General features: G+C 46.6%; 1 protein-coding gene and 2 pseudogenes across 1 annotated transcript; 1 reads left to right on the plus strand and 2 right to left on the minus strand.

Annotated features, from left to right (window-relative positions):
* Positions 1 to 4,083: 4,083 nt before the first annotated feature.
* On the minus strand, positions 4,084 to 26,528 carry LOC125525902 (diacylglycerol kinase 1-like). Its single transcript, XM_048690909.2, has 13 exons — positions 26,314 to 26,528; positions 25,174 to 25,390; positions 24,986 to 25,108; positions 24,766 to 24,894; positions 24,358 to 24,443; positions 24,042 to 24,165; positions 7,771 to 7,819; positions 7,453 to 7,535; positions 7,256 to 7,323; positions 5,389 to 5,466; positions 5,078 to 5,162; positions 4,870 to 4,986; positions 4,084 to 4,708 (listed from the first exon to the last, which is right to left on the minus strand). The coding sequence occupies exons 2-13, from the start codon at positions 25,387 to 25,389 to the stop codon at positions 4,379 to 4,381; spliced, it is 1,488 nt and encodes a 495-aa protein (XP_048546866.2). The 5' UTR covers position 25,390; positions 26,314 to 26,528; the 3' UTR covers positions 4,084 to 4,378.
* LOC147960505 (uncharacterized) lies at positions 8,279 to 10,305 on the minus strand (annotated as a pseudogene).
* On the plus strand, positions 17,279 to 24,029 carry LOC147960506 (uncharacterized; annotated as a pseudogene).
* Positions 26,529 to 27,025: the final 497 nt, after the last annotated feature.

Consider the following 27,025-nt stretch of genomic DNA (forward strand, 5'->3'; position numbering starts at 1 on the left):
ATGCCGATCCTGATATGGCGAGCGTCGTGTCGTGCACCGGCAAGGCTTTCCTTTCTTCATAGGGAGGCTTTTGGTTTCATGTCGCGTTGTGGCGGTATTGCTCGCACCGCATTTTAAGCCCGGCCTCTTTTCTGATCATTATACATCTGGCAACAATATTGCTAATCTGTTCTCGTGTGATCATGGTATGGAGGGTGGAGTGCACGGCACATCCATATGATTATTGTTATATATGGACTAAGCAAAAGAACTCGTGCGTTGCAACGGGAGCAAAAAAGAATCGTAATCGCCAATGACTAGGACCGCATTTTGCTGCATCATCGAGATACTCTGTCTCTTCCTTTTGAATTAGTTAACCAAGTGTAAGGAGTTATTACCTTCATTAGTTGGTATATTATTGAGAACCCAAAATCATGAGGATCATACATTTACACACACAAACTAAAAAAATTAAATGAATACAAAATTGGTGTTTAATTGGTAATTAAGTTACCAAATGTACATTAGTGATTACAAAATTCTTTCCGACCTTTAGAAACATGCTAAGAGAGTTTGCACGTAACATGAAGAATATTTTTTCTCTCTCTAAGGAGTGTGCAAAGAAGATTACCCTAGTTATATCAGCTCGGTTGAATAACAGTTGTTGAGCTTAATCAAATATCAAGGTTTCATGTTTGGACGGTAAAGAGAGGCAAAGGATTTTCAGGCTCTATGCCAACAATGGGATTGCTCCTATTGTCGAGAGGTTACAACCATGGAAAAAGATGCAACCAGCGGGTGGCCTAATGATGATGGCGACATGGCGGCTGTTAGCGGTGAGGAGTCTATAGAGAAAGGCAACATGAGCGATCACGAGAGACAGGGCATGAGATGTGGTTGTAAAGGGCTTAGGTGTTGAAGTATGTCTTTGTCACATCGTCTCCGTCGCCGCACACTGCGGTCACGTTGTTGGCTAGGATCAAGGAGAGAGTTGCACCACTGGCGGCCATGCGGAGGTGAGCCTGCATCGCCGAGCAGTTACGTTGTCGGGGGGCCATCTGTGGCCAAGGTGCCGTGATGGTGCTCCTTGGATAGGTGGAATTGCGCAGTGAGCTTCTCCTTGAGGTCTTGCACCTCGGCTGACTTTCCCAGAAGCTACCTGTGGATGTCATCGAGCACGGCCTCGCGATGCAGTGGCATGGGAGGCAACGGGGTGTGGTGTGGTGAAGGGAATCGGAAGGTACGAGAGGGGTTCGCTTTTTCTTAGAACAATGAGACGGGTTCGAGGGCGGAAAATCCTATAAGACGCTCTCTGTGTCAAGGAGTTGACCAAACACACACAGAGCACACCAAGCGATCTAAAATGGGCTGGCCTTTTTGTCCATAAATTTAAATAATTGTTTGGAAATTTTAAGATTTATTAAAAATTTCAAAAAATGTATGTGTTTTTCAAAAGTGTTCGGAATTTTCAAAAATGATGCTTTACAAAAGAATTTTTAAAAAATGTTCATGTTTTCAAAAAAAATCACAAAATAAAAAATGTACAGGAATATAAAAAAGTTCAACTGTTTAAATAATTATTCTATTTTTAAAAAAATATCAGAATTTCAAAAAAATGTTCTTGATTTCAAATTTTGTCCAAAAATTCAAAGAAATGTTCCCGTTTTCAAACTTTTGTCCAAGAATGAGAAAAATGTTCCCATCTTACAAAACTTGTTCACAAATGAAAAAAAGTTCCCATAGTTTAAATTTATGCACAATTGAAACATTGTTCACATTTTTTAAAATTGGGTTTGTAAAAAATTGTTCAGAATTAAAAAGAATTATTCTGAATTTCAAGAAGTGTTTTGAAAAAAGTCAAATAATATTCCAGTCTGCCCCTGCAGTTAATTCTTAAACTTTTGCATGGCATAATAGTCACAAATATGCATAGGCTTCACTGGCTAGCAATATGCCTCCGCAAGGTGTTGGTTGCGAGTTAAATTCCTCAATATTGCACCAAAAATATTTATATTTATCTAGTACTTGTGGGCTGGCCCAGACGGGTCTCCCCTTGCGAAACGAAGCATTTTTTTTCCATCAAAGGGAATGTTTTTTTTGTCACTTACTGGTGGCATCGATGGGTGATATTTTACAACTTTGAGGGCAATTTATGTGACGGGCAAACACAAATGTTTGTCCATATTTTAGTAGATAAAGATATAGATAAAGATAAAAATATGTATGGATATAGATTTCAGGTGGGCTGGGTACGCCGTGCGTCCGTGCAGTCGTTCAACTAATATATTTTTTTACCCCCTCTAAAAAGAAAGCTAATGTTTTTTCAGGTGGGCTGGATACATACCCGGTGCATCTGTGTGTCCAGCTAATGTTTTGCTTTGTTTGCATAATCTTGGAGTGTCCTTTTTATATCCATTTCAACAACTATTATATGACCCCCCCCCCCCCCCCCCCCTATCTAGTTTTGCTTTGTTTGCATAATCTTAGAGTGTCCTTTTCTTATTTTGAATAAATGTAATCATCACCCCTGTTCGTTTGCATCTTTATGAAGGTGCTTGGCTTTGCTATTTTACTTGTTGTGCTTCACTTTTATCTGTTGGAGTAACAAAATTGGTGATATGCGGCTATAACTTTCTGTGCTTCACTTATATTTTGTTAGAAGTTATAGGATCTGGGTGGCACTTGTTTCAATGATGTATCTTGAGGATATTATCTTTGGTTTAGTACCGGAAATTGATGGAAACACTGAAGGAGAGTCTATTTCAATAGCTGTGATTTTTTGGCTTCAGTTTTAGGTCATTCTTGTCACTAAGGATTTGCATGCAAAGTAGCTATTGCTATTTGAAGATAGGATAATGTACTCATTGTTTAAAACGAACCTTTGGCTTTCTTTCACCACACGTGTGGCATAAATAGGTATTCGCCCACACACCGTGTGTGGCATGAGTAAGGGGCAGCCCACACGGGCTGTGTGTGGGCGAACAGTAGAATTGCCCACACGTGTGGACGCAGCTACTTTGTATCACACGGCCAACAAGTACTACGCATCCCCACCCTGCGCGTGTGGCACGAAGTAAAATATGCCCACACTTTCTGACGCAGATACAATAGGTACCCGCGGGTTGATGATTTAGTTGCCATCCGGGATGGCAGATGTAGTTATCCGGGATGATAAATATGGTTGTAAAAGCATGGCAACTCTCTCTGTTTTGGTTAACTATAGTTGCCATGTCTAATTTATGGTAGTTGCCGCGTGTAATCAAACCATAGTTGTCGTGTGTGATTAACGAATTGCCACATATGGTCAAACAATAGTTGTCGTGTGTGTTTACCTAGTTGCCACGTGTGGTTAATCATAATTGCCATGTATGCTTACCTGATTGCCACGTACGCGCAACTGTAGTTGCCGTCTAGCAAACGAATCATAATTGCCATGTGTGTTTACCTAGTTGTCATGTACGCGCAACTGCAGTTGCCATCCAACAACGTACGATTGTCGTGTGGGCGAAAAGCAGTTCGCCCACACGCACGTGGACTAGGTGGTGGCTGTGTGGGCAGAAACTAGTTCGCCCACACAGCGCAGCTGGCAACCGCGTGCTGTGAGGCGTGTGGGCGACCTCTCCAACGCCCACACACCAGCCTTGTCCTACGTGACACACGAAAATTGCCTTGGTGTGACAAGATTCGTGCAAACTTAACTGTACGGTGATTCAGACATGTGGGTGAGTTGGAATGTTGTCACACGTGTGGACGTTAGTGTTTTCGTAACTTTTTGGAGGGATTCTAATTAGAAGATGAAACTGATTAGTTTTATTCTCATGTAACCATTATAGACTAGCGTCATTGATGCGGCCGGGTGCGAACGATGGTCTTGAACCTACCATTCAAACTCCATGGGATACTTGGCTTGTTGTACTATGCTCTAGTAATGTCGTGAGCCACTACTTAGTTGATGAGTTTTTTATGATTAATGCAAGTCTTTGAGCTTTGTGCTTGAACCACATGAAAATTTACACACATACAGTATACATCTACAAGTACTTGTGTATTTATTTTCAAAAAAAATGGAACTTAAAAAATACTTTGAAAATTCTGGGCTCCATGGAGCCCAAGAGCCAAAAAGCCTCACTCCAACATCTGCCCTCTAAATTAATGAGGCAACGGACTTATAGAAAATAGAGTACAATTCTGTAAGGAATAAGTTGCACATTTCTATCAAGATCCTGAATCTATACAAAGTTGCATTAGTAAATAAAAATAGCTGCTCCTCGCTTGGTTCACTAAACTCCAGCTATACAGGGTTTTGCATGAAGCTATTTGCATATAGTGATATCACTTTACTGGACAAATATTGTGAACCGGCAAGATATGATGTTTGCCATAAGAATGGATATGCAGCTCAGCTGAGATGAGCAATGTCGATCTCATCAGGGAGCTTGAAGGTTTCCGCGGCCCCAAACTTCCTCCTGCCATCCTCCCACTCCTCGTCATCCACGTCGTTCTTGTGTTCGTCACTGTGGTCGCTGTGGCCGTGTGACGACAACGGGTCACTGAGGCTCATTGACTTGCAGGGTTCGTTTGCTAGCATGGTCACCTGGCCTTGGTGTGAGATCTCAATGACAATAGTGTCATCGTCCTTTGGGAGGGGCTGCTTCCACGGCTCCCCATCGACCCTCATGAACGTGTGGTCCACCACGCCTTTGTGGAACTCGAAGCGGATCCTGTGGGTCTGGTTTTGCAAGATGTCAGCATGATATTGCAGGATGGGAAGAAGAGAGTTTTGATGCATGAAGTTGCAAAACGCATTAATGCACTGCAGCAAGCAATCTCGTCCAATATTCAGTTGTGAGATGCCAACGGGACAGGAGGGACAAAAGAAACACTTCATACCTGTGCAAGGCGATGGCCGTGCCCATTAGGAGCCAACAGAACCAGCCCGTGCCAAGCATCGCGGAACCCGACAACCTCAATAAGGCCATCATCGACGTAAGGCATCGTGAACTCCGTCTGCACATTGCCACGGAAAACATGTGAGTCATGTCAACATGCAGCTCAAACAAAAATTGATGTTGATGGGGCATGGCGCATCGGAACTCACATTTATTCTCCTTGCGCCAGGTTCGCCCCATGGATTCAAACCTCCAGAAAAACTAGGTAGGTTCACACAGACGATTGATCGAATGCTGCAAGAGGTAAAGTAGCATAGATTACAACTCCATCTACTACCCAAGAATATTACAGAAATGGTGCCATGATATAAGTAGACCACAAAGAGTATGTTGCAAAACAGAACAGAAGAACAGGGTGACCAAAAACTCCCATCATGCTTGTAAGCATGTAGGCTTAAATTACAGTATACAAGAATAGAATAAAATGCACTGTGGTGAACTGGAAGACATCAAAGTTCACCTGTGATGAATCTGTAGTTCTTCCCAGTGGCCACCAGGCTTTTTCATAACCTTCACCTTTGCAAAGTGAGGAATATTCCTGGAACAAAACATTCAGCTTATCAACAAAGGAGTTGAAGATACCAACTTCACAAATATGTATTGTATGAAGGATTCCCCTCCCCCTCGCCCAACCCGCTCCCACGAGGGGGGGGGGGGGGGGGGGCGATTCCCTCGATCGACCGCAAATAGCCCCCTCCCCCCTCGATCTCCTCCCGTCGCGCAGGGACGGCTGGCGCGGGGCAGCCTCCTCGCGTGTTTGCGCGGCGCTGGGCAGGGCACGGCGGCGCGGTGTTGAAGGCTGTTCCGGCGACGGCGGGGGCTGCTGGCGATGCGCGGTGGGCTGCTGGGCGGCGGTGTGTCCCGTCGCGGCCGCGGCGGCATGATCCGGCTCGGCCCTGACCAGATCCTGCCCGTGGCGGGCGGTGGCGCAGTGGTTGTGCCTGCTGGAGTCGGGGGCGGCGGCTGGCGAGGCGCAGCTCGGCCAGATCTGACCTCCCGCCGGGCGGGTCGTGGACGGCGCGGGTCAAGGAGGGCGGTAGTGGTGCGAGCCTGGGGTCGGGGACGGCGGCAAGCGGCCCGGCTAGATCTGACCTCACGGCGGCGCAGGCCGCATTCGGCTAGGGCTGCGGGCGGCTGCCTCGACCGGGGCCATCTCGGCTGGTCGGGGTGGCGGCGCAGTGGCGGTGGGAGCGGCTCTGCCCACGGCAGCAGCCAGCTTCTCCGGCGTCGGCTCGTCTGCATTCAGACCGTCTCGACCTTCGCCCCATCTCCTCATCATCCGGGCGCTACTCCCATCAAAAAGGGCTGGTCCTCACCCAGCTGCGGTCCACTGCTCGTCTCGCGTCCGGTGCTGCAGGACCGAGCTCGTCTCGCGCACGGTGCAGCGGGATCGAGCTCGTCTCGCGCATGGTGCAGCAGGATTGACCTCGTCCCCCTCTCGGTGCTGCAGGACCGAGCTCGTCCCGAGCTCGGGGCAGCAGGACGAGTCGGTGGATGCCAGTTCTGGCTGGCCTATCGGGTCTCGGCACTGGGGGTCGCCCAGGGGTGCGAAAGGTGGGACCTTTCCGCTCGTCTCTTTCGTTTGGGTGGAGGCGGGTCTCGTGTGAGGTGGTGTCAAGGTCTTGGATGCCGGGGCGGCGGACTTGGTGGTGGTAGCATGGTGCTTTTGGGCAGAGCCCGTGCTGTGGCGCTGCCCGGTCACCATGGCCGTGTGGGCGGCGTGGTTGCCGGGATGTGGCGTCCGGTGGCGGTGAGTGTTGGCCGAGGTGAAAACCTGTTCTATCTTCGGACGGACCGGCGGCGGCGAAGATCGTTCCCTTCCTGAAGGCGTCGTCGCGGCTCTCATTGCCCGTCATGCGGCTTCAGGGGAAACTCTGATCCTTGGATCGGGCGGTGGCGGTGCTCCGGTGCCGTACCCTTCCCGAAGGCGCCACCTTGGAGCACATGGTTCGTCATATGTAGATTCATCTCTTCGTGGTGGTAGTGCTAGGAATGGTGTTGCTGCGCTCAGCGCCTATGTATCCTGCCTTGGGTGTGTGTGTGTGTTGCGGTGGCGTGTGTTTGTACTAGATGCTTCATGGTCGGTGCTTTATATATAAAGCGGGGTGAAAGCCTTTTTCGGTAATATGTAATGTATAACCTTTTGTAACCTAAAATAGTCAAGAAATAAGCTGAAGACTTGATCTAAATTATAAATAAATAAATTAGCCTTGAAATGTGGCTTGTAAAGTACACTCCCTCCCCTTCCACTTTATTGGCAGGGCTCTTGGAGTTTTGTGTTCTGTTTTTCGGATAAAATTAGGGGTTGGATCCAATCAACAAACTACCTCGAAGACGGATGACTTAGAGAAGCGCAAAACCATCCTTGTTTAAGTCCGAGCTTAGCATATTGTCCCTGTATAGATGATTGCATTAACAATTCACAAGGCTCGGCATAACTTGAAAAGCACTATCTGGTCATTTGTCTAATCGACAACACGGGATGGCAAGGAGATTGTGTCCCGAAGAATACAAAAAAAGATACCTGATTTGTCAGCTGATTTTTGAATTTCTCTGGATTTCTCTTCCTTTCGGAATGAAATGCATAAGATATTTCTGCATCCATCCCTGCAACATGCAAAAACATGATCATCATGTCTGACAACCCAGGTTTTTCACAGAAATATATGCTCGAGGGTTCATGAAAGGAACTTGGGATTTTTAATCTGCTATGGAATTAAACAGTTAGACAGTGTAGGGTACATACATAAAGTTCATTCATAAACAGTTAAACAGGTAGAAAGTGTATGGTATGTGGTTCATGTTGGCAATAAATTAGGTAGATACATAGGGAAACCCTTACCCATACTAAAGTAATTCCAAAATCCTCCGCGGAATGTGTGGTAACCTTCCTGGAGAAACAAGGAAAAATAAAAATGGAAACTTTGAATTAGATTTGGTAACTACTTGTCTTACTTTGATGGAACGTATTTATCAAGAAACATAATACCATAAGAAATACTTGCGTAAAGATATATTTTTTCTCGACATGCATGTTGGGATCCACCTTATGTGAGATGTGAGGAGATGACCATTTGAAGACTCTAGTCAGTCCAAAGTTGTGCAAGAGCCCACTACCAATTATTGTTGTGACCTAAGGACATTTTTAGACTTTGAACAAGGGGAAAGCAGGTGTCTAGCCTCCCATACAGAAGCCACCAACACAAGCAACAAATTTCAGGTTAGCCTCCATTGGAGAAGAGAAGAGAAAGCCAAGAGATAAAGGAAGGAGAGGAAGATTGAAGAAATAAGCTTGCCATCAAGCAAAGGTATCTCTCATCTGGTAGGAACCGGATCCCTACCAGGGCGTGGTCTCGGGTTGTAGGGGTGGAAGGAGGGATGATGTGAGGAAGGCGTGGTCGCCGGCGCTGGGGCGCCGTCGTTGCATGCGCGTGCGAGAGAGAGAGAGAGAGAGAGAGAGAGAGAGAGAGAGAGAGAGCAGGGGCGGTGGCTAGGGTTAGGTCTCCCGGCTCCCTAAGGAAGCCTAGCAAATATGATTGCTTCTTGCTTAATCCCAAAATGGGTCCTTACACGAGTTTATATAATCCTCCTAATAAGGTAATTGGGCTAAGCCCCTAATAACGATAAGATAAACTGGGCCACAACTAACTGGGCTAAGCCCCTAATATGCCGGTCATAACATCTCTCCTCGCCTGCACAAACAGCTCGTCCTTGAGATGGAAGGCGGGGAAGATCAACGGTCGCCAAACACCTCTGCGTCAACTCGGGCGGGTTGGTCGCCGAGCCCGGCGGCGGCGGGGTCCTCCTCAATGTAGTCTGCAACCTCCAAGTAGAAGAGTCATGGGCAGACGTGGCCCGGTACGTAGGGCTCGTCGCGGTTGAAGCACAACCCTTGGCGGCGACGCTCGAGTTGCTCGGACGGGGTGAGCTGGCGGAACGGGCGTGCTGCAGCCGCGGCGAGGGGCGCCGCGGAAGTCTGGGCAGGCCGACCCTGCGTAGAAACTTCCGGCCAAAGTGGTGGCCCAGCGGCCCGGGGCGGTGGCGCCTGCTGGATGGCCACCGCACGATGCTCGAAAACACGGGCGTAGTACATGGCCGTCTGGAGGTCTTGTGGCCCGCGCATCTCCATGTCCACGCGGATGTGGTCCGTTAGGCCGCCGACGAAGAGCTCAGCCCACTGACGAGCCGAAACGCCGGGGGCGTGGCACGCCAGTGCCTGGAAGCGGTCGGCGAAGCCTTGCACCGAGGTGAGGAACGGAAGACGCCCAAGCTCCGCCAGACGGTTCCCGCGTATAGGCGGACCGAAGCACAAGAGGCACAAATCATGGAAGCGCTCCCATGGTGGCATGCCGCCCTCGTCCTGTTCGAGGGCGTAGTACCACATCTGCGCGACTCCTCGAAGATGATACGAGGCGATCCAGGTGCGGTCAGACGCGAGCGTGCGCTGTCCCCTGAAAAATTGGTCGCGTTGGTTGAGCCAATTCAAGGGGTCGACGGTGTCGTCGTAGGTCGCGAACTCCAGCTTGGAGAATCTCGGCGGCGTCTGGACGTGGACGACGGGCAAGTGCACCTCGTCAGCATGGAGCAGCGAGGATGATGGGGCGAAGTAGGTGGGCATCAGGGTGCCGCCCTGGGACAGGGGCCTGTCGACACTGGTGAAGGGCTCGGCGGAGCCCGAGGACCCGCCAAACTACATGGCCGGGTGCGTCACCGGTGGGGGTAGCACGTGCGGCCTGACCGAGGTTGTCGTGTAGACCTGCTCAAGGGACCCAGCGAGCCAGGCCGGTAACGGAGACGGCGACGGGGGAAACCGGACCTGGTGGATGGGCACCCCCCGGCCCGTCGCCGGGATGCCCAGGGCCGCGGTCGCCGGTGGCGGCAGGTGCAGTTGTTGCCCCTGCTACATGGTGGAGGCGCAGGGGTTCGTCAGTGGTGGCGGCTGCCACGGCAGCTGCTGCATGGCGGCGGCGACGGGGGTCGGCGAGGATGGCGGCTGCCACGGCGGGGTGGTGGCGAAGGGCACCGGCGGCTGCAACCCATAGGATCTCACAAGGAACGTGTAGATGCCCGTGACCGCCTGGGTGAGATCCCAGATGGCAGTCGTCATCTCCTCCGGGGTGAAGACGACGGGGACGGGCGCGGCGGAGGTGACCGGCACCGGCAAGAGCGGGGCGCTGGCCATGGTGGCCATCGGGGCGGTCGTCGCGGTCGGCAGTGGGAGGGTCAGGGTGGGCGGCGGCGAGGACATGATCGCACCAAAGCTATCTGATACCAAATTGGTACGGACCGGATCCCTACCAGGGCGTGGTCTCAGGTTGTAGGGGTGGAAGGAGGGATGACGTGGAGGAAGGCATGGTCGCAGGCGCTGGGGCGCCATCGTTGTGTGCGAGCGCGCGCGAGAGAGAGCGCAGGGGCGGCAGCTAGGGTTAGGTCTCCCGGCTCCCTAAGGAAGCCGAGCAAATATGATTGCTTCTTACTTAATCCCAAAACGGGTCCTTACATGAGTTTATATAATCCTCCTAATAAGATAATTGGGCTAAGCCCCTAATAACAATAAGATAAACTGGGCCACAACTAACTGGGCTAAGCCCCTAATATGCCGGTCATAACATCATCCCCAAAGGTTTTTATTCTTCAAGTTGTCGTTCCAATATGTTGGTTAGACGGTTTCAATCCCTAGCTCTTGCAGCCACAAATCTTATTGTCATCCAAGATAGAGAAATCTCGAGACAACCTATAATGCTACATAGAGAAGAACTTGTGTCCCACATTTGATAATAGTGATAGAAGATTAGGGTGGCTTCGGCTCATGATTTTTACCCCAACTTGGGTTTTTTGTGTAAATATCTGGTGTCTCGATGTGTTGATATTGCTATTGCAGTTCAGAGGTTCTCTTGACTTGGACAATGATTAATTGTTGTGTGGGTTGCTTCCTCCGTATAGGTTGTTGCATATGTTTCCTTCCGTGCTGAGCAACGACCCTTGAGTTAGTACATTAAGTGGTGCAGAGATTATTTTGTTTCTGTTGCAGTTTTAAACCATAAGTATGCTAATTCACAACAAAGTGCTATCAGAAATAGGTTTCCCAGGAGGTTTGCTTATCCCGGTTGCTTGGTTGTTATTGGAGTTGCTGCTCACAATGTCCATGGAATAAGGTGCCACAAAAAGTGGCATGATAAAACTCGGTTCTTCTGAGTACTCTCTAGGGAAGCCCATGATGTAAGACATCCTTTACTGGAAGGATTTGTATGAGCCAATTGTGAAAGATAATATACCTACCGGTGTCATGGAAGAAGAATGGAGAGTGTTGAACCGAAAAGTGGTATATATGATTCGTTTGTACATCAATTGTAATATATTCCACCATGTTGAAAATCAAACAAACATGTATGAGATGTGGCAGAAGTCGGAATCCATGTATGAGAAGAAGAATCCATGAAGGCCTCGGTAGTCAAAATACTTGCAAAGATTGAGTGCCGAGATGGCAGCAGTGTGATTGAGCACTTGAATGTCTTCCAATGCCATATAAATCAACTCTCAGCCATGAAGATCAACTTTGAGGACGAGGCGCAATCATTATTGTTGCTGAGTTCCATACATGATAGTTGGAACAACCTCATCATGTCACTTGGCAATTGAGCTCCGGATGGTAAGGTGGTATTGGAAATGGTGAAGAATAGTATGTTGAATGAAGAAGACAAAAAGAAGGAAAAGGGTGAGAATGACGCCTCTTCTGCTGATGCGTATTTGGCTAAAAGCCATGGGAAGAAGGAGAACTGTGAACGCAGTCATGCACGATTTCAGCAAGCCATGGGTTAATCTAGGGTGATCAAAGTCAAGATAGAGAAAAGAGTTCACTTCCTTTCATTGGGGTAATCTCGGAACACAAGAGTGGTTGCAAGAAATACAAAAAAGAGCTTGCAGAGGGTAAACATGCAAACAAAATCGAGCAAAAAGCTAAGAATAACTCGACCATGATTGTACAAGATAAGGACTATTTAGTTATTGAAGATGAAGAATTTTATAATGTTGTTCGTGATGATGCAATGAGTCGTGGATTCAGGTGCGTCCTTTCACATTACATCACACAAAGAGTAATTCAAATCCTACACTAGTGGCATTACTAGCCAAGTGAGGATGGGAAATAATGGTTCGTCCACCATTCGTCAACACAGGATGCAGGTTGGTGCTCGATGACGTGAGACATGTTCCAGATATAAAGTAGAATCTATTATCTGTGGGCAAGTTTGATTGTGTCAACATAGGGTTGTTGGAGACATGCCCTAAAGGCAATCTGATGATGATTATTTACTTATGTATTCATGAGTTATTTGTATTTTCCTTGAACAACATCACTGATATGTATCAATAAGTATGTGACTTGTTTGTGAGACTATATATTATATGATGCTTTTTTTAATGGTCCATGGTCAATAAGGTTATGCAGACACACACCCTTTGACTAGTATATGATTCGGTTGATGACTATGTTTCACAAGTCATGGGCATAGAGATGCCAACCCGATAGTATGGACTCACGGATGCAGATCACCGAGCGGACAAACCCACTATGAGACGCAATGAGACCCACTACGAGACGCAATGAGATCAGGGGCAGAGCCAGGAATTAGACATAGGGGGCGAGTCGGAAATTTAAATTTTCACAGCCCGCGACGAGTTATAAATGACTTCCTTAAACAATTATTTTCACAAATAGAATCTAAAGCTTAGCTCGTAAAATATTGTACTGAAGATAGATCAAACATACAACTAATAAATTTAATTATAAAATAGAAGGATATCAATAAGCAGCAATGTTTATTGGGTTTTTAAAGGAACTTCTAACCGGTAAAAATTAACATATCGTCTTACATGCTTGACTAATATGCTGCTAGGTAGTAATCCATAAAAGAGACTGAACTAGGTACGAGTATAGCGTACGCCAGCGTACCTTTCAAGCCTTAGATCATGCTCATATACTCGATGGAATCAATGACATGGCTAGATGGCTGAATCAACAGAGCGGTTAATTACATGGAAGCAACTTGCGTCTTTGCCTTAGTAGTCTCCTAGCGTCGGCAGCACCAGCGAACGGGAGCAACGCCTGGCTGTTGGCGAGCGGGACTGGGGTGTAGCGAGCCATTGAGCGGTGGCAAGAAACCCTAGCAATTAGCGAATTGGGAGATAGATTTTGGATCAGATAAACACACAGACTTAAAGAAATATCAAACTTGTAGGCCTCTTGCCTCTAAACCAATGGTTAGAATGGGTGGATGGGCTACTTTTGGGGCTTTAGTTTGCATGGCCATACATTAGCATAATTTGACTTGAGGACCTCACATGTTCTCGGGATGAGGATCGACTCACTTAGGGTCTATCAAACACTACTCCGCAACTGAGTAGTTATAAAGGTAGCTTTTGGGTGAGTCGTGAGATATGCAACGAGACATGGTTGACCAACATGGGATTTACCCCTCCGATACGGAGAGATATTCTCCGGGGCCTCTCAATTGATCAGATTCAGAAAGCATGGCCATGTGACTTGGGTTAAGTGTCAACCCGGTTCGGGAATCTGTATCACGGTTTCGAGGAGAAGTTGAGCTACCACAAGGGTGACAAGTACTCGCCTTGAGCTCTGCTCGATAACATATATTGTGAGGCAAAAGGAATGTTGCATATGACATATTGTCGAGGTTCGTGAACCAACTTTATGCACACATGGGAGTTGGCATGTTCTGCTAGGAGCCACTATCAACTATCGACTCGGGTGGTGTCCATGTGTAGGTGAACCTATAGGGCCGCACACTTAAGGGGCAGGAGCCATTCGGATTGGATCTGAGTGGAAATTGGGTGTGGACTCCTAGCGAGCCTCAAGTGTTCAGCCCACGTCGGGATCTATATAAAGGGGAGTGGGCACACCTTTTAGGGTCGATCTTTTTTCTCTCACCACAGCCACTGCTGCCGCCACTTCCCACGGCCCTATGTCACGTGACCGGACCGAGCAGTAGCTGCCCGACGCTACTCCTCGTATGTGTGGATACCTTGGAGGCATACCATATATGTGCTTGGACGAACCGTTCACGTGAACTGCAAGGAGTTATTCGAGGGATCCGGGAGGAACTATTCACGAGAGATCGGCTATACGAGGAGGTGACTAGGTTGATCGGCCACACGCACCACCAATTGTACTTTCGCTACTATGACTGTGTCTAATAGTAAAACCTGATCTATGATCTATCCCTAGCACTATGATCTTGGTTGCGCGGTAGAAATTTTTATTTTGTGCTAGCATAGTGTTCCGCGTGCCTCAACAAGGGTTACATTTCGTACACTCCCGCCAAACTATGCGGATAATGCTCTTGATATTATGCACACTCATGTTTGCTCTATGACTGAAAGAATGCCTTCATGGAGCATTATAATTTGTGACTTTCATTGATGACCATTCCAGAAAAGTTTTTGTATATGTGATGAAAAACAAGTATCATTTGCTTGAAGCCTTCAAGGTGTTCCATGTGAAAGTTAAAAGAAGTGTGTGAGATAAGACAATGGTGGTGAATATGAAGGTCCTTTTGAGAGGTATCACAGAAAGTATGCATCAGGCTAGAGAAGAGTAGTATGGCATCAGGCTAGAGAAGAGTTCACCAAAGACACCTTAGCTCAATGGACTTGCAGAGATAATGAACAGGTCAATCAAAGAGATGGTCACAACAATACTCTCTCATGCTAATTTACCCAATCCATTCAGGTTGAAGCATTAATGAATGATGTGTATGTTTTATCTATCTCCCTCACTTCATGTTGCACATGATATTACTCAGAGAGTTTGGTCAGGGAAAGAGGTGTCATACAAGAACTTAAAGGTTTTTGGCTGCAGTGCATGTCCCAATGGACGAGGGGTCGAAGGTTGATAGCAACACAAAATAGTGCATCTAACTCATCCAACCAAATGAAGAGTTTGGTCATAGATTGTGTGATCCAACCAATAGGAAGATTGCGAGAAGCCAAATGCGTTGTTCGTCAAAGATGAAACAATTGAAAATATTGGGAAACTAGAGAAGCCGAAGACCATCACACCTCAGATTGACATGTATCCTCCCCCCCCCCCCCTCATGCATGACAATCATGGGGGAGATGTTGACACTGAACACATGGAGATGCAATTGTCTAAGGAAGTACATGTGGAGGTGATGAGCAGCCTTATAATGATGATGCCAATGATGGTCCACCTGATTCAACACAGGTGCAACAACAAAGAAGCAGAAGAGGTATATTACCTTCCATCAAGTATCCACCACATCAATATGTGTTGAGTGATGCACGTGAGTCCTCATGCTATGAGAAGGCAATGCCTGGTGAGTATAAGAATGAATAGTTGGAAGCCATGCATGAAGGATGGTATGAAGTCCTTGTATGAGAATGGCACCTTTGAGTTGGTGAGTTTACCGAAGGGAAGACACCTCACATCCAAGGTACAAGGCTAGATTGGTCCTGAAAGGTTTTAAATAGAAAAAGGGTATTGATTACGATGCTCTGGTGGTCACCTTAGATTGGAAATTGAGTAACTTGATGTGAATAAAGCATTCCTACATGATGAATTGATGATCTAGAGGAGGAGATATATATGGAGAACCTAAAGGAATTTATGGTTTTAGGCAAGGTGCACTTAGTTTGCAAATTGAATAAGAGCTTGTATGGTTTGAAGCAAGCTTCTCGACAATGGTACAAGAAGTTTGAGTCTATTATGACTGGGCTTGGTTACATAAAGCACAACCTGATCATTGTGTCCTTATGAAGAGGTACGCCGAGGGTGATTTCATTATTCTCTTGCTTTATTTTGATGATATGTTGATTGTTTGTAATGGTACAAAGATGATTGCTCTCCTCAAGAATTCATTGAGTAAATCATTTGCCATGAAGGATTTGGGACCAACTAAGCAAATGCTTGACATGAAAATCTCCGTGATAGATCAAACAAGTTGTTTTGGCTCCCACTGGAAAGATACATTGAGAAGGTACTTAAAATTTTCAACAAGGATGCAACACCTTCTAACTCTCTGTTTGCAGGTCATCACCAACTGGCTGCTAAACAATGTCTTACAAGGAAGAAGGAGAAAGAAGAAATAAGTTTAGTACCATACCAATGTGTTTTGGGCAGTTTGATGTATGCCATGGTGTGATATGCACTAGGCCTGATATTGCCTATGCATTTGGAGTTGTTAATCGGTTCATGAAAAATTCAGGCGAATCCTGTTGGAATGCAGTGAAATGTTCTAGGTATCTCAAGTGAATTCAAAATCATGTTTATGATTTGGAAGTAGTGATCATGTATTGCATTGCTATACAGATGCAGATTATGATGGTGACATTGACCGTAGGAAGTCAACCTCACGATACCTGATGACTTATGCAGGGGGCGGTGTCATGGAAATTAAGATTGCAAAAATGTGTTTTGACGTTGATCATAGAAGTTGCGTACATAGTTTTGGCTGATGCATGCAAGGAAATGTTGTGGATAAAGAACTTTTTGCGGTAGATAAGCATGAAGCAAGAGAAGTATGTTGTGTTTGCAACAGTCAAAGTGTTATTCACCTTGCCAAGAATTCAAGCTATCACTCTTGTATAATTGGATTTGAGATATCATGAATTCCAAGTTGCTACAACTTGAAAGATCCTTACTGATAAGAATGATTCGGATATGATGACTAGGATATTGCCAAGTGAGAAGCTACAAGCATGTTGCAGGATAAAGGGCATGACGGGCCCACCTCATGGGTCAGAGGGGGGGATTTGTTGACATGTCCTCATGTGGGTTGTGAGGAGATGAACCTTTGAAGCCTTTAGGCAGGACAAAGTTGTGCAAGTGCCCACTACCGATTAGGGTTAATGACCTAAAGACATTTGACTTCGCACAAGGGAAAGGGGCCTCCCATCCAACAGCCAACAACAAGTGACAAATTTCACGTTAGCCTCCATTGGAGAAGAGAAGAGAAAATCAACAGTTAAAGGGAAGGAGAGGAAAATTGAAGGAAAAAACTTGCCATCGAGCGAAGGGGTCTCACCCTAAAGTTTTGAAGTTCAGATCAACCACCTTGTCTCCTTCAAGTTGTGGTTCCACCATGTTTGGTGAGATTGTTCCGACCACTAGCTCTTGCAACCACAAATCTTGTTGTCATCCAAGATATAGAAATCTTGATGTATGAGAGTCTATAGTGCTACCTAGAGAAAAACTTGTTATATCTCATATATGATAATAAAGAAAGAAGATTTGGATGGCTCCGTACTATGGTTTATACAGGGCCGACCGGGGGGGGGGGGGGGGCGCTCCAGGCCCCCGCAGACAAGGGGGGCCCGCCCAGGTATGTGTGAGCACCTGTACTACAATCGGCAACCACTCCTGGAGGCGCTATTAAAGGTCGAGAAGCTATTCAGCATCTCCACATAAAAGACTGAAACGTTATTTCTTCCCATGAACAGACTGGGCCTTGGGCCTTTTTCTTACTTTACTATGGTCGTGGGTCAGTTCCAAAAAGAATAAGATGGTGGTGGATCATTCCTCAAAAAAATGGTGGTGGGTCAGGCTGGGGCAGATGGCACACTAGTTCAGTAAAATTAGCCATTCCTTTCTGGAAGATGGAATTAGGTATCAATTGATCCTTCCCTTTAAAAAATGCTATCAATTGATCATTGTCTAAAAAACTATTAATTGATCCTAAAAAAATCGATACTAGGGAATAGGGAATAGGGACGACACTCTCGGTACTCTTGTCCTCCCTACTTTGAATCAATACTTATTCATATATATTTTTCAAATTGATTTCATGTTATAAATTGTCGGCTCACTGTTGTATTAACTTTATTTAGTGAAGCATATTTTATATATCAAATATTACCTTCATATGTTCATATAGGCCCATTCTATTTCTTATCTTGCTGATTATGCATTTTAATTCATAGAAATCTCTTTGCTAACGGTTTTACCATACCAAATTGCAACATCGCAAGTGTAATTTGGCTCATAAGATGGTAGCCGCAATTTGGCTTGATATCATGTGCTACCTCTAGTGGCGAACGCTTGATCTTCTATGACCAATGCTTTGATCTCGTGCGTCTTGGCTGATGATGCCCCCATCATCGCCTCCACATGGCCACATCGAGAGGCGGAGTCACCAGGAGGAAACTACACCGCACTCACCAATCACTATGACCGCTACAATTTAGATCAAGTATGTATCTTGGTAACATTTATAAATTACTTAACATGGATATTGTTTTTGATGCATTTTAAATGTTTATTGATAACATTGTATATAGGCATATATTGATTATTTTGATGTTTATATTAAAGGGCCCTTGTTCTAGTTTGACCCTAGGCACCCAAAATCTCAGGACCGGGCCTGGGTTTATACCCCAACTTGAGTGTTTTCCACATAAAAATTCGGTGTCTCGATGTGTCTATATTGCTACTGCTAGAGTTATATTAAGTGATGTCTTTTGGCCTTTTGCATTCTGGTCTTTTGGCATTCTCTTGTAGCCTTTTAGCATCCTCATGTATGTGTATATATATTGGCATTGGCCTCCTAATAATTTAAGTTGCTACTCTCAACATGGTATTAGAGCTCTAGGTGTTTATTTTTCCGCACGCGCAACTTGTGCCGCTCCCCATCCAATCTCCTACAGGACTTCCCATCCAAGCTAGCTAGTTGATCCAGCCGCTCGCTAGTTGTTGCCCTCCCGTGAAATCCACTGTGAATCGATTTGGTCCCAATCGATTTGGCCCTCGCGTAGAATCCGCTAGCTAATATTGGATCCGATCGGACTTGGTCTCAATTGATCCAGCCACTGGCCGCTCGTCCTCCTCCAAGGTCGCTGCCGACCGTGGGCCTCGTCCGCGCCGCTACTGCTTTCTGCTTTCTGCGACTGCCGGCATCCGGCCTCGTCCGCGCCGCTACTGCCTTCTGCGGCGCCACCGGCCGCCGGCCCCGTCTGCGCCGCTGCTGCCGGTCGCTGGCCCAGTCTGCGCCGCTGCCGCTGGCCTCGTCCCGCCACTGTTGCCTTCTGCGGCGCCACCTGTCGCCGACCCCGTCCTCCGCGACGCTGCTGTCTTTCGCGGCTGCCTGCGGGGCGCTCGCGTGGTTACGTGAGTAGCTGCTATCGTTTCTTGTCCAGGTGTCTACTGCTGCAGATCGCGACTCTGTCTAATCAATTTGGTCCTCGTTCGGCTGGCTTTTCGTCTGATCTGCTGCTGGTTCTGGCCCTTCTCACCTTTGCCAGTTGAGTCTTGGTGACAGAAAAGGAGCACCATTTCTTTCGCGTCATCTGGCTATGTTGCCATCCCGCGCTGCCCGGTGATATTCGATGGGGCTAATTATGCTGAGTTCGTTGCCTTTATGTGCATTCACATGTGTGGCATTCGTTTGTGGGGTGTTTTTTCTGGTGAGGTCCTCTGTCCTCCGCGCTCAGTTCCTCCTGTGGCTCCTACCCCACCGCCGACGCCACCGGCTCTTGATGCAGATGCTTCTGATGCTGATCGGGCTGCAGCCACGGTTGCTGCTGATGATGCGGCTGCCGCTTATGACCAGGAGGTCTTGGATTATTCAAATGCTCTTTCTGTTTATCGTGACGATCTGGCTGCTTACACTCAATGGTGTGATGATGATGCTCGTGCTGCAACTATCCTCACTTCCAGTGTTTTGCCTTAGTTTGCTTCTGAGTTTATAGGCCTCGGTATTGTCTTTAAGATGTGGACTCATCTTCGTCAGCGCTATCAGCCCTCTGGTGATGCTTTCTACTTGTCTGTGGTCCGTCGGGAGCATGCTCTTTAACAAGGAGACTCCACTATTGATGAGTTCTACACTCAGAGTTCTGCTATCTGGCGCCAACTTGACTCCCTTCGCACTACTGTTTGTGGCACTTGCCCGTGTTGCCAGACTGTGAGGTCAGACTTGGAGTTTCAGCGCGTCTATGAGTTCTTGTCACGGCTCCGTGGGGAGTTTGAGCCTCGACGTGCTCAGTTGTTTGCTCGTGGCCGTGTTCCTATTTCTGAGGTGCTTTTTGAGCTCTGTGCTGAGGAGACTCGCCTCCGTGGTGCTGGTTTGCTTCAGGTTCCCTCCATGCTTGCTGCTCGAGTTGCTACTCCACCAGTGTCTTCTCGCTCCAGTGCTCCGCCGCTACTGCCCACTCCTCCGGGTAGTGAGGCCCGCTCTCGTGAAGGCCGCTCTCGTCCTCGTACTCATTGTGACTACTGCAACAAGGATGGTCACCCCGAGTCTGATTGCTTCAAGAAGAAGCATGATATGCGTAATAGGGGGCGCAATTCTTCTTCTGGGGCTCGTGCTTCTTCCTCGACGCCGTCTACTGTCTCCTTGACTGAGCAAGATATTGTGAAGCTCAAACGTCTACTTGCTGCTTCAGGTTCTTCGACAGGTACTGCAGGCTCTGTGACTGGTGCTTCTAGTGTTGAGCGACCATTGTCTACACAGTCAGGTACATCCCCATGGGTTCTGGATTCTGGAGCTTCATTTCATATGTCCTCCGATTCTTCTATCTTGTCCTCTCGTAGATCTCTCGATTTTCCTATTAACGTTCTTACTGTTGATGGTACTCCTCTTCCTGTTGCGAGTCGAGGCACTCTTGCCACCTCTTCCTTTTATGTTCCAGATGTTTCTCATGTGCCTCGCCTTACCATGAACCTATTTTCTGCGGGTCAGCTTACTGATTCTGGTTGTCGTGTCATTCTTGACGTTGATTCTTGCACTATCCAGGATCGCCACACGAAGGCTCTGGTTGGGGCTGGCCCGCGCCGCCATGATTCTCAGGGGCTTTGGGAGTTGGACTGGCTTAATGTTCCAGTCCATCTGCCTCTGTCGCTTCAGCTACCAACTCCTTCCAGCAGTGGCATCATCGACTTGGTCACCTTTGTGGTTCTCAACTATCGTCTTTAGGGCCTGTCTCAGGAGATGTCTCCTTACAGTGTCAGGGTTGTAGGCTTGGTAAACAAGTTCAGTTACCTTATCCTACTAGCGAGTCAGTGTCTCAACGCCCTTTTGATTTAGTACATTTAGTTGTGTGGGGTCCGGCTCCCTTCTCTTCCAAAGGGGGCCATCGCTACTATATTATTTTTATAGATGATTTCTCTCGCTACACTTGGCTTTACTTCATGTCTTCTCGTAGCGAGGTTCTCTCTACTTATAAGTGTTTTGCCGCCATGGTCCACACTCAGTTCTCTACACCTATTCGCGTGTTTCGTGCTGATTCTGCTGGCGAATATATCTCCAAAATGTTGCGTGGTTTTCTTGTTGAGCAGGGTACTCTTGCTCAATTCTCTTGTCCCGGTGCTCACGCTCGGAATGGCATGGCTGAGCGCAAGCATCGTCACCTTCTTGAGACAACTCGTGTGATGATGATTGTCGCCTCTCTTCCACCTCATTTCTGGGCTGAGTCTGTCTTCACTGCCACATATCTCATAAACATTCAACCCTCATCTGCTCTATAGGGAGGTATTCCTCTAGAGCGTCTTTCTGATCATTCTCCTGATTATTCTACTCTTCGGTTGTTTGGTTGTGTTTGTTATGTTCTCCTTGCCCCCCGAGAACGCACCAAACTAACCGCTTAGTCTGTCGAGTGTTTTTCTGGGCTACAGTGATGAACATAAGGGTTATCGGTGTTGGGATCCTGTCGGTCGACGGATGCATATTTCTAGGGATGTGACTTTTGACGAGTCTTGTCCATTCTGCCCACAACCATCCTCTTCTACCTTTTCAGCAGAGGATATCTCTTTTCTCACATTTCCTGATACACCTCCCTCTATGCCTCATATTCCTACTCCTCCTTCTCCCCACTATTGCAGATCCGACACCATCTTCTCCTATCATTTCTTCTCCTTCCTTATTGCATGACACTCCACCTTCATCACCGATGTCTTCTCCATCTCCATCACCTCCGCTGGTTCCTTCTCATCCCACTTTTCCTTTTCATTATACCCGTCGTCGACGTGTTATGGATGAATCTACTGACGTGCCATCTACTTCTGGTGCACCATCTTCCTCGTCCCAGCCGACTTATGGTCTTCGGGCTCGACCTTGCCCTCCTCTTGACCACTATTCTCCTAGCCGATATGGCCTTTCGGTTGTACTTGATCCTACCTCTTATTGTGATGTTGTTGTTCATCCTGAATGGCAGTTTGCGATGGCATAGGAGATTGCCGCACTTGAGCGCAACGGCACATGGGATCTGGTTTTTGTGTTCGTCCCATCACTTGTAAGTGGGTCTATAAGATTAAGACTCGCTCTGATGGTTCTCTCGAGCGTTATAAAGCTCATCTTGTGGCTCGCGGCTTTTAGCAGGAGCATGGTCGTGGTTATGATGAGACATTTGCTCCTATAGCCTATATGACCATTGTCCGCACACTTCTCGCCGTGGCCTCTGTTCGCCACTGGTCCGTGTCACAGCTTGATGTTAAAAATGCTTTTCTTAATGGTGACTTCATGAGGAGGTTTATATGTAGCCACCACCTGGGTATTCAGTTCCCGATGGCATGGTTTGTCGTCTTTGTCGCTCTCTCTATGGCCTTAAGCAAGCCCATCGCGCTTGGTTTGAGCGTTTTGCCTCTGTGGTCACTGCTGCTGGTTTTTCACCCAGTGATCACGATCCAGCGTCGTTTGTCCACCTTTCTGCTCGTGGTTGCACTCTTCTTCTTCTATATGTTGATGACGTGATCATCACTGGCGACGATTCTGAGTACATTGCCTTTGTCAAAGCCCATCTTAATGAGCAGTTCCTTATGTCTGATCTTGGTCCTCTTCGTTACTTTCTTGGGATTGAGGTTTCCTCCACCTCTGCTGCCTTTTTTATTTCCCAAGAAAAGTATATCCAGGGCCTTCTTACTCGTGCGGCTCTTAGTGATGAGCGCACTGCTGAGACTCCTATGGAGCTCAATGTTCACCTTCGTGCTTCTGATGGTGAGCCCTTGTCTAATCCGACACGTTATCGTCATCTTGTTGGGAGTCTTGTGTATCATGTCCATATTCTGAGCCATTTTGTTTCTGCTCCCACTTTAGTTCACTATAGTCACCTTCTTCGCATTCTACGATATGTTCATGGCACGATCTCTCATCGTCTCTTTTTCCCCGTTACAGCTCGTTACAGCTCCAGGCCTATTCGGATGCTACATGGACTAGTGATCCTACGGATCGCCGTTCACTTTCTACCTACTGTGTCTTTCTTGGTGGTTCTCTCATTTCCTGGAAGACGAAGAAACAGACTGCAGTTTCTCGTTCAAGTGCAAAGGCCGAGTTGCGAGCTATGGCTCTTCTGACGGCTGAGGTGACTTGGTTATGATGGTTACTGGAGGATTTTGGTGTTTCTGTTACTACACCTACCACCCTCCTGTCAGACAGCACAGGTGCTATTAGTATTGCGCGGGACCCCGTGAAGCATGAGCTTACCAAACACATTGGTGTTGATGCTTCTTATGTGCGCGCTGTTGTGCAGGATCATGTTGCTCTTCAGTATGTGTCTTCTGAGTTACAGCTAGCGGACTTCTTCACGAAGGCTCAGACTAGAGCGTAACATGGATTTCACCTCTCCAAACTCAGTGTTGTGGATCCACCATGAGTTTGAGGGGGGGGGGGGGGTGTTAAGAGTTATATTAAGTGATGTCTTTTGGCCTTTTGCATTCTAGTCTCTTGGCATCCTCTTGTAGCCTTTTGGCATCCTCATATATGTGTATATATGCTGGCGTTGGCCTCCTAATAATAATATAAGTTGCTATTCTCAACAGCTACTACAGTTCAGAGATTCTCTTGCAGTGAAGAGATGCTGTCTCGGTGTGTTGATATTGCTACTATAGTTCAGAGATTCTCTTGCAGTGAAGAGATGTTGTCTCGGGGTGTTGCGTGGGTTGTTCCCTTCATATATGGTATAGTATATGTTTCCTTCCGTGTTGGGCAACGATCCTTGAATTACATGAAGTGGTGATGAGATAACTTTATTTTCACTGTGGTTTTAGACCAAAAGTGTGCTAATTCAGAAGAATGTGCATCAACATGTGACATCATTACTTGGCCCACGCCCAAACGTGTGACGTCATTACTTGCATAAATACATGCTTACCACATCGTGGGAGTCACCGCTTGACACACGGTGGAACGCATGAAGTGAATGAGGCAACTCTAAGGGAGCAATGGGTTCACACGGACCTTCTTTTGGAGCTTTCATCCTCAAAATTAGATGCCAGCTGAAACATTAAAGTGGGCTTCAGATTAGTACCTTGCGCATGCATGAAATACACATATGAAGCATGAGGAGATAAAATTAGCACTGAAGCATATACGTTGTTGTTAATGTTGACAAGGTAACCATTTTTAAATCTTTCGAGCAAGCCTTACATGCATCAAATAAATTGAATAAGAAAATATTAAAGCGGCACCTATCAATTTTAATCTCTTTTGCATGCTTCACAAGCCCAAGGAATATTTTTACAGCCTCTTGGTCTGTAGAAGGATTCTTCTTTCCCTGCGATGTAGAATTCAGGATAAGTAATAATACTTCCCTACATACAGAAGAAGTGTGAAAGAAAGAGCTAAATTTGTCAGCCGATAGCATTGGCATCCAACCTGCAAGAAACCAACAGACATTAAAGAACTTCTACATGTACCGCAGTTTAAAGTTTAAACCAAATAAAACAGTAAAACATAACGGCTTCACGCCATGCACAGTACTAGTTCATGCATTGGCACAGACTTCAGTTGAATCACCTCTTTTCTGCTACCTTTCACCATGGAGAATAAAGAAATTTGTTTTACATGCATACTGTACACACTAGTTGATCACCTACCCATCCAAATGAAAATGGGAGGTTGTTTCCAGTTCCCAGAGGTACGGTGGCAATTGGAGGTGGGTGGGAAAGCTTAAGATCACTGACGACCCCAAGCAACCAACTCGCTGTACCATCGCCACCTGCAACCTATCCAAATCTATTCAGTCAAGAGCATGAAATGGAAAGCCAAGAAAGGCATCATCTTCGCATAATATAACTTGAAGATGGTATCACTTACAATTAATCTCATAGTCCTCCAAATTTGAACGGCAAGAATGTCTCCTTCAATCTTGAGCCTTTCAACATTCACATATAAACGGTGCAAAACCTTATCCGGAGTCTCTTCTGAGAGATCAATAACCTGAAAAAGAACTCAGTGGCTCTGACAACAATTTCAAATTCAAAATCCAAAGACAGAATAAGTACCTGTGCTTCACTCAGAAGTTCACGGTATGTTTTGATCAAACTACTTCCAAGTTGACCGCCAGATTTAGAATTGATGAACACTATTACAGGACACTGTGGAGCATGATCAACAAGTACTTGTTGGGCATCTGGTCTCAAGACGTAATCTGGAATGCGGTACTCCTCCAAAGGCCCACATGGCTTCAAATCTCTAGGGGTTTCTATCTCCTCTTCCATCCTGAAGAACAGGTGCACACATTTTAATGATTTAGTTTAACTCAGCAAACTACAATGTCAATGTATAATGATATTTGTTGTATTTAGCATCACATAGAAAACGAATCAAACATATTGACGTCGAAGAGGGTAAATAAAACCCCAAGGGTATAATGAAAAGGGGAATTGAGTTAACCATGAAATAAAAACCTAGGTAAGGCCTTAAATTATCCGCGATCATGAGATTTATGTTTTTTTAGTTCCTCCAAAAGAATAGGAGATTTCAATATTATGTAAGAATTAGAAATCCACTAGATCTTATATTATGTAAGAATTAGCAATCAACCAGATCTATATTGATATAAGAAACATGAGTGTGGGAGATCTGGAGCATTTCGGTCTTCCATCTTCCTAATCTTCAAGTATCACGTAAGATTATAATCCTAAATATCATATAATAATTTAAAAAAAGCATAAGAGGGGAACATTCCACCCTTTTTCTTAGGAAAAGCATAAATAATATGCAGCAAGATATGCAATAATCTTGTCACAACATTGCAGATGAAGATAACCCATTTAACATGCAGATAACAATCGGTGCTTCAAAATGAAAATATGCAGTTCTGATTGTTGCTAGAATATACTGTATTTAACGTTGGTTTTTGTACGATCGTTCCTAAATCAATAAAAATACAGCCTTAACCTGTGTATACAAAAGAAGCCAAAACTATAGGGTCGCAACTTGTTGGTTTACCTGATTAACATGTGTAACCAATTTCTCTCAAGAACACGGATGCATGCATCTATCACTGCAAATCATTCACAAACCGGCTATACAGAACGTATTCTGATCACCAAGGTGCTCGCTAAACAGGGAATTCCCGAATCATGATGCCTAGATAAGAGTAATTTAGCGCGCGCCGCGTCGGCCGTGTGATTGCGTACCTGAGATCCCGAGGTGCGCCCTGTACGGACTCCGCGCGGCCGAGATCTGGCGTGTGTGGTTGATCCGATGCTCCGATTTGGAGGGGAATGAATGGGAGCAGGACGAGGGGTATGGTGGGGGAGCGATGAAGAGGGAGGATCGGAGGCGCTCCGGTTCTGGATTCACCCGCTCTTTCTCAATCGTTTTGGGCCAGCATGTGCACTGTTCCTTACTCCAAAAATACACAAAGAAGAAATATGTCCAGTCAAAATATAAATAAAGCCAAACCAAATATAGGGTGATTCATAGCACACCTAACAAACACTATGATGCGCGAATCAACCTGTGGTTGAGTTGGTTAGGTGGACAGTGGTATTCCCAACCCACCAGGGTTCAAATCCTGGTGATCGCATTATTCCTGGATTTATTTCTGGATTTCCGGTGATGCGCTTTCAGTGGGAGGAGACGTTCCCGTCGACGATGAGGCGCCTACGGTGACTTTGTGGATGCCAGTGAGGGGTCGGCGCATCAGGGCCAACGCGGAGGCCGCCGGACATGGCCACGCCCTCTTGGTCGAAGTGGCGGTGCACGATGCTAGCAGACCCATGTCTTGGCGGGGATCTCTGGGCTCAAGGCACCAACAACGCCGCCCAACGCGCGAGCCAGTCCCCCACAATTGCTTAGCAGCCAAATCCATGCGGGAGCACATCACCTTGGTTACCACCACGGAAT

Source organism: Triticum urartu, chromosome 7A, assembly GCF_056163025.1.
Source record: "Triticum urartu cultivar PI428250 chromosome 7A, HENAU_Tu73, whole genome shotgun sequence".
In the NCBI taxonomy this organism is placed as follows: domain Eukaryota; kingdom Viridiplantae; phylum Streptophyta; class Magnoliopsida; order Poales; family Poaceae; genus Triticum; species Triticum urartu.